The sequence below is a fragment of the Echinococcus granulosus genome, assembly GCF_000524195.1.
Source record: "Echinococcus granulosus chromosome Unknown EG_S00151, whole genome shotgun sequence".
NCBI lineage: Eukaryota > Metazoa > Platyhelminthes > Cestoda > Cyclophyllidea > Taeniidae > Echinococcus > Echinococcus granulosus.
In genome coordinates this window covers 108,149-121,190 of record NW_020170531.1, presented here as the reverse complement: position 1 = coordinate 121,190, position 13,042 = coordinate 108,149, and the positions used below count along the sequence as shown (strand labels likewise).

General features: G+C 41.6%; 1 protein-coding gene across 1 annotated transcript; it reads right to left on the bottom strand. All coding sequences in view use genetic code 11, as the record gives it.

The window, feature by feature from the left end:
• Nucleotides 1–395: 395 nt before the first annotated feature.
• EGR_09520 (Pecanex-like protein) lies at nt 396–12,742 on the bottom strand (the record flags this gene model as incomplete). The annotated part of the gene is made up of 10 exons (XM_024498769.1): nt 396–668; nt 2,556–2,812; nt 4,875–5,217; nt 5,875–6,062; nt 6,183–6,291; nt 7,358–7,535; nt 10,477–10,658; nt 10,723–11,159; nt 11,978–12,524; nt 12,647–12,742. The coding sequence occupies 10 exons, from the start codon at nt 12,740–12,742 to the stop codon at nt 396–398; spliced, it is 2,610 nt and encodes an 869-aa protein (XP_024346821.1).
• Nucleotides 12,743–13,042: the final 300 nt, after the last annotated feature.

The window sequence follows — 13,042 nt, the reverse complement described above, 5'->3', positions numbered from 1 at the left end:
CTTACGATTCAGTTTCCAAAAAGAATGTGATGAATGACCCCATCGAAATCTTTGCAGCGCATCGCTATAATCAGGCTAAGAAGCCATTTCATTGTAATGGATAGTCATTGGACGATCTTGTGATGAGTTTTAAGTCTCTGAAATGCCATTTCGGCGGCTGACACCGAAGTGTAGTTACTGAGGGCGCCGGAAACAATGGTCGAAAAGGAAATGAGATCTATTTAGCAGAAATGATTTGGTCTTCACGCTGTCCTTATTACCTACCTTCATGACACTTGTGCTACCAGCATTATAGTCTCTGTGCGTTCCAGACTCATATTTCTAAATTCCTTAGATTTAAATCAAATGCTAGGAAATCATTTACTCTAAAAAGCTTGGATATTTGTTTTAAGCCGCTAGCATAGCGTGTTTGTCCTTAGGTAACTTCTAGATACCTTATTTTCTGGACATTTAGAGAGACAGTAGCGAATCCACTCGGCGTAGACCCGAATGAAGGCAGCACGAGTCACACCTGAGACGGACTCATCAAAATCCTCGTCGAAAATCTTGCTGAAGACGGGATCCAAATCCGCCTTGTTCTCACCCACAAAGCGTTCGGTCAATTCAGCGGAGAAAAGTTGTAACCGACCCGACAGATTTGGCAGCCGTGCCGTGAAGTAGAGGAGACACTAATAAGGAGGAAGACAATTAACCTCGAGTTACTGAGCAAAGAATTGAACAATCCCATTTCGACGTCAGCTAATTATAAGGCCTGTTTCTAATGTCCTGTGACAGAGGAATCCTACTGAAATATGCAAGATACACCACTAGTATTAGGATGAGAAACCCCCTTATTTTTATGAGGATTCATTTTAATATCTCCGTTTCTATCTCATGCACAATTTCAAGGCACTCGACTAACACCATTACAATTAAAACGAAGAGGTGTAAAATAGGGGTGCTAGGGATGACGTCCAGGGCAGAAGCAAACATAGCTTGGAATGCGGAAACAGCCTCTAATCATACCATCTGTAACGCCAATCTTTTAGTCCACCCTACCACCAGGAAGCAGATATTTACAGACTTGTGTTCCGTCAGTAGCTCTAATTTCAGTCTGGTGGACGATGTCTAGAAATTCTATGATGCTGTGAGTTAGCTGAAGCATGCACTGACACCAAAATTATTACATTATGGCAGCAGTGGGATGGACGTTATCTGTGTCTTGTGACATCTTGAAGAAAAACCTAATTGCTGCTTCGTTATTTCGTAAGCTCATGCTCTAATTACTTCATGCCCAAAACAACATGGAGTTTAATCTTCATGTTTGCTCATTTTGGATGATCTGAGGTTAGTTAGTTATTTAATGCCCCTAAATCTTCGCGAAGAAAGGGCATATGTATCAAGAGGAGATAGGAAGTAACCACCCAAACCTTGTTGTACACGACTTTTGATTTTACTGAAGCAGTAAAAAACCGACGAACCTAGTTGAGTACAGACTCATAAGGCATAAAACTAATTGGGAGATCTTTTAAGATCGCCTGAAATTTTGAGAAAAAACCAACGCCGTCGTAACAAAGTGCACCGAAAATGATCTTGCTGGCAGCAAAGTGAAGATAAAAATACCCCCTATTGGGTAACAATGCATAAATTACTCAATAACTTCAAAGTAATAATTCTGAGAGGAGAATCCAAAGTCTCAGACATTTCACCTTGACCCTTCGGAGTCGGGGCCAATAGAGCATTGGGGAGATAGTTCCCACTCTCATTCTGCATACTCCAAAACCCTCTTGTTAGGTCTCATTTCACACTTCAGGTGAGAGGGAGGAAAACGCCACCTCGTCGTTATCCTCCCCCTCACCTTCCCTACTCTGATGTCTCCCGACGACATTATTGTTATCCTTTCTTAGCATTAGGCAGACAATCATGGGATTATAGGTGGGGTAAAGAGAACGTTTGGGGCATAACCGCAAAAAAACGTGAAAAGTGCATATTTTAGTCCATAAAAATCTGCGTCACTTTCGAATATGAGATCAATCCTGCAATCATGGCGGCAAAGGTGACTCGAGGCATCAACAAAATAGGCTGACAATCACGCTTTAGTGCGTAACTACGCGGGCTCTCCGACCTCAGAAAGACGTACTTCCGTTTTGATACCTTAGTCTTCTGCCCAGCTCTTCTGTATGTTAGTAAGTGAATTATGACTTTGAGGAAGACTTGAGGCGCGGTTTCCACAGTTTGTAATCCAATCCTGCGGCATGGGAGAAGGCCCTACCTATAGCCTCCCAGCCTTTCCGTATGCTAACAGTAAATCTTCTATATTGGTATGGTTTATTATGATGGCCTCAGAGAGGACTCAAGAAGACACGGTATGTTTCCTGATAGTTTTAATGTAAAGGTTCGTTTCAGCAGGTGATTTCACGCAATCTTTTAAGCTACTATTCCAATAGTATTCGACCATTTATGAAAATCAACAAAGCTAGTAAAGAAATCAAATGACTTGACAGAATCATCCATTGGGTCTAAAAGGAAAAATGACCAATTAAAAAAAGTTAGGATCTACCAAAGAGACAACAAACCTGAATGAAGAGAGCGAGGACAATCTTGCGAAAATCGATGACCTGGAGGGAGGTAGCAGCGCTGTGGTCAATGAGACGATAGCCCTCAATGGTGTAGGGCGTGTGGACGAACTGCCAGGCCAGCCAGCGCAGGCGAATGGCTGAGTTGGGACTGAGCAAGGCAGCGGGCAGACGGCGCAGGGTGCAGCAGCAGAAGTCCCGGCCCCCCAAATGCGGCTCCGACAGACCGTTGCTCTCCTGCTCATGACAGTACGTGCCTAAACGATAGAAGGGGAAGGGAAAAAAGATTCACTAATTCAAAGTAGCAGCTTAAGGCTTGAGGTTTTTATTCATAAACACTCGTATGGAGCAGAATCCCACAGCATTTATATGACAGATGGACAAAGCACGTGCTTTGGAAGGGAATGATATTAATTTCAATTAAACCTACGATAAAACAAGTTATCGAAGTCTCTTAAGGTCCAGATGATATGTTACAGCTTTTTGGGAGATAGTTAAAGAATTACAAGTCCATTTATGACAGCGTCGAAGGAAAATGATATCGAAGGTGCCTTAGTGAGATTCGGTGCTACAGAGACGAAAGAAGATGAGACTCGACAAATGATAGAAATTATGCTACTTTGACATTGGTAGTGAATGTAAAGGAATGAAATCGGGACGTCAGCTAGGAATGTTTTACTGTATCGGGCGAACCAAGTATTAACCAGTTGTACAGTTACTGTTTGCATCCAGAGTATCCAAGACATAAAAAAGTTCCTTAGTTAAACTGAAAAAAACATAAGGAATGCCAATCTAAGCAGTGACTTGCGGATTTCAACTGGAAGTAAGCAAGTTTAAACTCTAGCAACTCACGCCAGATTTTGAAAAATGGCAAGTTAGTCACAAAAACGTTTCCCTCAAGAGTGGTGGGCAACCAAAGAAGTGCATAAGGCTTTTACAATAAGAAGTAACTGCAAAAAGCTCATTAAAATATTTTATTCTTTGAAGTAATCACCATTACAAGCTTCACAACTCAAAAAAAACAACCCCACCCAGAGATTCTAAGTGCTCTAGAGGTTCCCACATAGACGTTCTAAATGTCTTTGTTGAATCGCCTCTTTTGGTCCTATTTTCAAACATTCTAGAAACATTCCAGCTTTGCGCTCTCGCCTGTCCCAATTAGCGCTGCATATGTGCTAATAGCCTCTATGTCTTCAGGGCCAGTTGAAAAGAGAGCTATTAATTCGGTATTCTAGGGACACACAATTTTGAGCTAGAGCAGTCAAAGCAGCCAAGGCCTCTACTCTAAAGTCTTTGTCTTCTCCGATCTCATGGTTGAGATCGCAAGTAATAAGCAGAGAGCACCAGCCCTCTGCGTCCGTCCTCACACATTAGTTCATCAAAGCATCGCAGGTAAACTCTGATAATCTTTTCCCAATAAGCCTAGCGCCTGGTAGCAAGCAACCGAATCTAGACCTAGCCTCCAGGGCTTCGACCCCACCCTCATTTTCCAACTGTCAATTCCAGTCTGCATAGGACTATGTGATTGTCCAATGGGAATAAAAGTCAACGGCCACCGCTTGAAGGAATATCAAGAGAATAAGGGAGTGAGGATGAGGCAACATCTTTCAGGCTTGATCGTTGGTCGTACAATCAACGTTGCCCTGGATAACAGGTAACGGAAGCTTGAGACAGACTCAAACAAAGCACGCACCAAAACAAAGAGCTGTCTCCGGTTGGTATTAAGTTGTTCTGGTTATACAACACTCATTTCAGCTTAAAATTATTTTGGTTAATGGATTACAATGGACGAAAGAGACACAACTAAGTAGTCAAGATGGCTCTTGTTGAGAGAGAGACCAATAGCCTTTCAGTAACGCAAATTTGGAAGACCGAATGTAAGTACCATCTTAAAAACCCAAAACGCAATTCAAAATAGAATATGCTTTCAAAGAGAACGGTGTTTGGTATTATATCGGTATGAGGATTAGAGATATCCTGTCAAATATATTCAAGCGAAATGAATGATATGAAAAAAGTACTTTTCAAGAATGACGAACAGCTCTGTCAAAACGAACAGACAAACTCTCTTTAAGCAAAACAATCCTCGACTATGTTGCAAACCCACAGACGGACGGTAAACACTCGTTAAAAGGTGTGAAAAGAAAACACATTTCAAAACAACTTATCACTTTCTCGGCTTAGACTTATTTGCCACCAGTCAGCTTTAAAAAGTTTCCAATAGGGTAGCAAAATAAAATCCTTGAGTAGTCTACACAAACAAATTGGATCACTTCAAATATCGTGGGGTTATATTACGAATATTTTAAGTGTGCTCACCAGCGAATTCAAGGCCGCGGATCTGGAAGGTAACAAGACCATTTCCAACCTCGATGATGTGGAGGAGGAAATGAAGCTCCTCAGAGGCGAGAATAAAAATATCGCCAGCCTGCACGTTGCTGCTGGACCATCGACCCAGTGCGATGTCACCTGCAAGACGCTGTTGCAGGCACCGTGCGATATGCTCGTAAAAGATAGCGTTCAGGTTGGCGGTCACCTGTTCGAATGAGACTCCGCGCAGTTGGGAGAAGAGTGAGGTATTAGTCGATTCTATCCGGTGGATTCTATGGAATGTGGAGAAGAATGGGATCGTAAGAGTGGGATCTGTGATTGCGATGGTAGTCTAGGGGATATCAGGTGAGTATAACCTAGGTAACCTCAGAAATGCCTCCATTTTGAGGAATAAAATAGGATCGTATTAAAATGAGATGACCTCGGTAAGTAAGCGTCTCACCTTAACCTGTGGATGTGAATTGACAGCATCTATGTTCTTTTTTCCGGCTTGTAGCGAAATTAGGAGACGAGGTAGTACGTAAATTACTTATCAGTGGGGGGATTAAATGGAATGAATTAAGTCTACGTATTCATCTAGCTTATGTTCTCAACTGATAGCCAAGACCTTGGAGAAGCATTAGCAAGAACGCTTTAAGTTCTGGACCGATTTAATACTGCATGACGCTTTTTCGTAGCATTAGCAGATAAATGTGTAGTTATTTCGAAAATAAAAAAATCCATCACAGGGAGGACGATTTTTGGTTCGATACGTAAAATCCTATTTAATTTGTGCATAAAAAATGTTCCAAACTGGAAAAATTTTGATTTGGACATAAATGATCGCCGCATAGCTCAAAATTGCGCTTTTAAACACGAAGTAAACGGAGCTAAGTACTCCCGAAAAAAAAGGGGCTATGTAGCGAATGGTATACTTTTGGAGTCAAAAGCACATGTCGAACATCATCACATGGGTCAAAAGGTGTTAAAAGGCAAGGTAAAGAATTACTTTTGCGTGGCCTCCCAGAACCGGATAGGTCTGGTGTAGGAGGTAATGAAGAAGACGCTTGCAACAAACGGTTCCAGTGGGGCTGAAAGCACTGTGGAGAAAATGCAATTCCCCAGGGTAGATATAAAATCTGAATATGTCGGGGTCAAGGAAGCACTGTACAGCGAGGATTGGATAAGATAAGCAGGCTAGAGGAGGAGCAAAACTAATTGCAAAAGCTCTCTCTTGCTTTTTCCCCCGTAATTATCCAACCAGTAACTTCGCGACAACAAATAAATTTATAGCGATTTTTATGGGACAAAGGATACGCGGAATAGAGGCCAGCTGTGCGACAGCATGGCAAATGGATCCCCAGCTGGCCTGGAAGGGAGCGATGTAAATGTACACGAAAGAGAGTTTGCTCCACAGTTCAGCCACCTGAAAGTGACGATGCCAGAAGGCTCTGTGAGTAAAAGCAATTATGGTGCGGAAACATACAATATAATTGCCCGAAATCGCTTAAAAACTACTAGCTAATATATTAACAAACATTTTTTAAGAAAGCAGAGTATTTTATACTTACTTAAGAGTGTATAATTAATTGACTTGTCAAATCTGAACTTATCGAATGGGGAATGTTTGTGTTACAAAACTACAAAAGTTCAGAAGACTGTAGTTAAGACGCGGATTAGAGGAGGGTATCGCACAAGCTGTTTGGTACACTTTTTTGTGCATTTAGCTCAGCAACCACATTTCACCTTTTTTCCCTCGAGAGATATCATTCTACACATAAAATACCGGATCGTTTGCTAAAATTTAATCAGTAGGATGATCAAATAAGTTCTACCACTACAGTTTCGCCCCTCGTAGGTCTCCGATGGTATTTCGTCAAGTGGTATTAATCACCTTTTCTTAGCATTAGACCAAAAATCATTTGAGCATAGGTAGAATAAAATTAATACTTTGGAAATGAAAGTGAGATAATGAGCACATATAGCTAGGGCTAGGCTTGCCCTTGACCTGGCTTCTAGAGATAAAGCTTTATGTAAAAGTGGAGTTTGTATCAACCCCGTGTCTCGTTGAGAACGGACTACAAAGTATTGGTTACAATTTTGATTGTTTCAACGAATAATTTCAGAAATTATCTGTAGGAGCTTATTTGATCGCCTTAAAAGATTCGCTTTTAGTACACTCCGCCCCAGAAGGATGCTCGGGCGACTAGTAGGGGAGAATGAGCGTAGATGACTACAATATTCACTCCCAATGATTGTAACTTGCTTTGAAATAGATAGGATTAGCAATTAAAGGCGTTTCAAAATGACTACTTTTGAAGGTTGAGGCGGCTAATTCGCTCTGCACTTTTTGATGAAAACATGATACGTCCTTAAAGTGCCTTAACCCAACAGCTATCGACTAGCTATGGAAAGGAGTGGGATACAAACAAGTCACCCATTACAGGCGTGAAAATCCGGTTAAAAAAAATAAACAGGCAAGGGGGACTTACCTTAGTTAAAATGATTGATACAAAGAAGTAGTCCACAGGGAATGTTTCACTCAGACCAGGAAAGTCGCAGGTGAACAGGACCTCTGCGAAGAAGAAGTTGAGGAACATACGCGTGGCACCGGAAAATCCATGACGTAGCAGCTTCATGGAGGTCACAAGCAGGATGAGGGTGGCCCCTCTAGTTTAAAAAGATATTTGATGTTTTATTTAAGAAGGGGAGAGATAGTGATGAAACTATTTCTTTGAGTGACTTGCACCAAGTTTGTTGAGGTCATCGGGAGAATTAAGATTGTTTCCTTACCCAAAGGTGGTTTCATTTACTGTCAAAAGGCTTTTCAGGAGAATTCATGGAGGCATTCTTATTTTTAGGTTTGCGTTAAAATAGCAATAACAATGCATTCGCTTTCGCTAAGTTGCTAACTGACAACAGTTTCACTGAAGTCACCAGGGGGATAAAACTTGCACTTTGGGAGAAAAGACGTATCATACTTTGAAATAATTTAACAAATGACCCCATGACTGTATATACAAAACTAGTTTTTGCATTAAAGCTTCCAACAGCAAATTTTTTCCACAGGTATTGACTAATATCATTAAGCTCCTTACAAATTTTAGTGAAATAAGAGAAACAAAACGTGGAAGTTTGAGGCCAGATGTTATTTTAACAATAATAGCAACACCACCATTCTTATGTTCGACAAAAGTTATCCTTAAGCGGCAAATCAACAGTAGGGGGATGTAGTCAATGTAGTTATTTTCAGAAATATGCTAATTAACTCACAGACCGTGGGAACCTTGAACATGCTTTCACTACCAGTACCACAAGTAGAAGAGATTACGCAAAAATATCAAATGCACCTATGGACCTTTAAAAAGATTTTAGCAGGCTCAATTGTCATCTTCCATCAGGATTACAGGTCTGTCCTCCACTTGGGTCCTCACAGCTTCAGTGCGAGCTGAGGCTAATGTGGATTACAAATTTAAACGAACAGGTTTGTGTAATTTTTTGTTGTGAACCAAGTAGCCGGGCGAAGTTTCTTAAAATATTTTCCTCGAAATCAGCCTAATTATGACCTGTAAAACCCCTCCTAATTAAAAAGTTTACACTCAGAAAGTCATGACAAAGGCAAAGTTAGGCCTAGCCATCTCCCTTTCTATCTCACTTCTAATTCCCAACTGTCCGCTCTATTTGGCATTTGATCACGCGGTTGGTTGTCAAATACCAAGAAAGAGAATGAGGTCTTGTATACTGTACAATAAAGGCAAAAGTTGAAATTTTTTCCTTGGTTCTAGTCATTTCTCAAGAACAGGGTTTCCTTCCGCACAGTCAAGTTGTATTGAGTAGAATAAGGTAGATGAATCTCAGGTGTAATTACTTGGTATTCACCAGGAAATTCATCCTTAGTGAACAATTGCGTTTGTAGTTCACCTCACACACAAAGCAAGCAGTCGCACTTTGTGAATATGTAGTGCGTACCTCAAGATTGTGGGGTAGGTAGCGGGAGTAATGGATTGAACGTTTGGGAACCACCAATGATACGTTTGTTCGCTTAACGAACGTGGCGATACGAAAATCGCCTATTGCCGCCAGCCAGTCAGTTGGTCAGTCAACAAACAGTTTTAAAGTGAGCGGTGCGCCTTTACAACGTACGTAGAAGAGGCGAACAATTATCAGTTGGTAGCTCTTCGAGCTGACCACAACCTTGAACGCTTGGGATGCAGTTGGCATCCACTTCTTTAGTAGCTTCCACGACTGTCCCAGTGAATGTAGATGTGAACAAATTGTTGATGGTCGATCTTGATACGTTGAGCTAAAGTTATCTTAATCACCAGCGACAGGTAAGTTCTTCAGTAGCACTAAGCATTGGAACATCTTTGGTTCATCAGATTCGCATTTTTTTCAGCTATCTGTTGGAGATACGTTTAGCTACCGCGTACCACACCTTCTTCACCAGAGAGACATGCTCTATCACATCCATTTGGTCCAATCGACATCCTTTGATAGAAAGCTTTAAAGTGGGAGAAAAAAATAGTAGAGAGGACGATAGAGTACCATACCGATTGGCTGACGTGTGCCTGTACTTTACAACGCATGTGCATATAAACAATCGCGTCCATCAATCGCAGAGGCTACATCCAGTCATTGAAGCGATGTAAGACAGAAGTTGCATGAAAGTTCGAATCAAAATTGCATATTTCCTATAGAACACTCAATCAGTACAAAACAACTCCAATATACGCAACTTCATTCGAAATGATTCAATAAAAAATGGCAAGAAAAATCATAATTTTCTTCAATTCCAAGAAATTACACGAAAAGCCACTTCACAACTTATTTCCGTTTGATTATCCTGTAGTCACAAATGCATAAATTTGACTATTTAAGTTATACTCAAAAAAACACCACCAGTGTCTGCAAAAGCATGCGCCAATACGGCGTTAAGAGACCTTGTCAGTCTATTATAGCGACAGGCTGTCTACAAAAAAAATCAAATGGTCAGAAAAGAGTAATTAGAAAGGCCTGTGATTAAGAACCGAAGATTAGCCATTTGAGATGATAGCTCCTCTTTGAACAAAGCTTTTGAACATACTATGCTACTCAAATTAATGTAGAGTCTAGGCTAAGAGAATAATATTTGTCGAACTCCATTCTATCCAACCTGTCAGAGCAAATTCCAGAAACTGGACTGTATCCTTCAACCACAAATCCCAGAATCACTCTTTTTTACCATTTCATTCCCTCTTGTTAACCCTTTAGGTTAACCCTCTTCTGACCAACAAAAATTGGTGTAGCTGGTTTTGGTGAACACTTGATTATTGCACAGCTTCAGGTTTAACTATGACAAAATGACATTGACAATTGCAATGCAAAACCCTTATAAACTCAACTTCATTTGATATAATTTATCAAAACAACGGTAGAAATGGAATTTAAGTGTGTATTAAAGACATTTCATAGGTCATTTCTGCCAACTTATCTTGCGGTTACGAACATGAAATTTCCATAGAAAAAAAGACTTAACTCGAAACCAGGAACAAAAACAAATAAAAGCAATCATTATTAGCACCAAAAAAACAGAAATAAAGTCGTAATGAAATGAGAACTATGTATTGCTCACACATTTCCAAATTTCGCGGCCAAGGGAATCAGAGCCTTCGTAGCAGTGGCCATAGTCACAGCAGGCACCAGAAAATACTTCTCCAACCAATGGCACCAGTGGTAGACGATTTCAAGGGCCGTCACTCGTCCGTCCGCGGCGGGTGGACAAACAGGATGCGCTAAGAGGAGCCAGGGGAAGGGCTACAACAGAAATTGTCATAATGAGGCAAAGCGACCGAAAGATAGCGGTGGATGAAGCGCCTACCTTTCGAAGCTGCGGCCACACATAATGCAGCGCAAAACCCCACACAATAAGAAGCCAGGTGAGTAGGCGTGGGAGGGTTGGTTGGAGGGTCGGAACGGTGAATACCGTACTCACGTGGACTGCAAAACCGAGGATAGCCCAGATGATGATGAGGAGGAAGTCGTTGCGGATGCGGATGAGCATGGCGGCGACTGTTCGACCTGGCAGAGGGTCGTGGATATCAGAGGAGGAAGAGGAGGTATCAATACCAGCGGCAGCGGAAAAAAGAGGAGCCGCAGAGGGAGGTGAAGCGACTCCTTCAGGCACAGGAGAAAGGATAGAAGAGGAGGCGCGACGACAGTGTGAGAGTGGTAATTGAAGGTTGCTCGTGGAATGCGCTGAACCCAAAGATTGGCGACAACTACCCGACTCGCAGGCCACTGTCATGAAATCATCGTCTATTTGGTGGGAGATGAATGTAGGGTGCCCCGGTTATTTAATGGCAAAATTCCCCTATCTCAACATTTATGCTTCGTATCTAGCACTTACTGTAAATTAATGTCCTTTTCAAAGATTGTCAGATCCATTATGGCTGTCGCGAACAAAGACCAGCGCTAAACCAAATTAAAGCCTCCAAAATTCGATAGAGGTCTCATCAAAAAATGGAATTGGACGCTGTAATGCGCAGGTTCCGTTATCAGGTTGACCATTCTTGAGAAAGCTTCATCTAGGCTACTTTTAGATCAGCCTTTTTCCACACGTCTAACTCATCCTTCAAGTTGTTTTAAAAGGTGTACCGAGACAGAGGCTTTGTCGGGAATCAAAAACCACAAGTTGTGTCTGTTGGCAATTTAATCAAGCAAGATAAGGCGTCTGTCTATCATCAGATAGTAATGTTCAACAAATCAAAAGTTAAAGGGCATCTCAGAGTTATCCTGTGTGTATCAAGAGGCCTTTGTTAGGTTCCACATTGATTACATGAGTCAGGATATATTCCCTACAATTTCAGTCACCCTAGCACCTAGATTTGGGGTTAAGACTATCACATTATCTTGAACCATTTGCGATCATATCATGAGAAGACTGGTAAAGATTCCACAAAAAAATGCGCACTTGCAATATGACATAAAACCCCCTTTTGAACCAGTTCATCGCTCTGCCAAGTCATCATCCTAGAGACCGTATCAAAAATCTTGTAAGACCATGCAATATGTTGATAATTTAATAGGCTATAAAACCACCTAAACCAGATTGTCTTCTACTCTGTCCGACTTACCCGCCAATCCACCATCGAACGGCGACAGCACTAATGACTCCGGTGTGGTTGTCCTCGGCAGCGGTGGAGGCGTTGGTGTAGAGGACAGTTGTGACGACAGCGACCGCTCCGTACCCCCACAGACCTCCATCGGCCACAGTGCGAGTTGAGACTGCCGCCCTTGCTGCCTGCTGGCAGCAAGGAACCGTGAGGCCGTCTCACATTCCTCGTCGCCACTCTTCCGGTCACAGGAAGTCAATGAAGTAACCATTCCACGCTTTCGTGACTGCTGCTTCTGATGCTGCTGGCGACGGTGGTGTGAAGACTCAAGACTAGTCCTCACAACGAAGAGATTCTGGAGACACCAGGAGACTCGTCGAAGAAGATAGTGAAGGCGGGATAGAGGTGACGTGGAAGGCAAGCTTTTATTGATGTTGTTGGTTGCAGTGATGTGGATGAAGAGCAATCGGACGATACCAACATCATTGGGTGTGCGACTGAGGAGGAAACACAATGCCAGGTAAAGGCCCCAAAAGGAGGAGAAGAAGCCGTCCTGAGGATTGCAATTCTAGGAAAGCACACAAACACAAATTACACTGATTCATTCAAATTATTCGGATTTTCTTCTAGGAGAATGATTTATTATTTGAATAGTTGCAGGCACCAAAAGATACAAATCAAATGCCTAACCTTACGAATGCAACGATAATTATGCGCGTTACTTGGGTCTGTATTAGAAATTCCAAAATGATTGTATATGACTTCGTTTATGTTATATTTAAGCATTTTAAATGCCCAAACCTTATGTTTTCGTCCTAGGTGACTCGGACGTTAAAGGTCGGCTTATAACACAGATAACAGAAAAGTTTGTCGTTAATTATTGGATATAAGACAAGGATAATCCCACAAAGCATTTAATACCTTAAAATGAGATAATGTGGAAATTCATGGCGCATTTGATGAAATCGCATTAAAAGAGCAACGAATGCCCATAGTTTCATGTGGCTAAGATGGCAATCAAAATGTCAGGTTATAAGTGAAAAAGTTAAGAAATACCATGAGGACTTGAAAACACTCTTGAAAAAT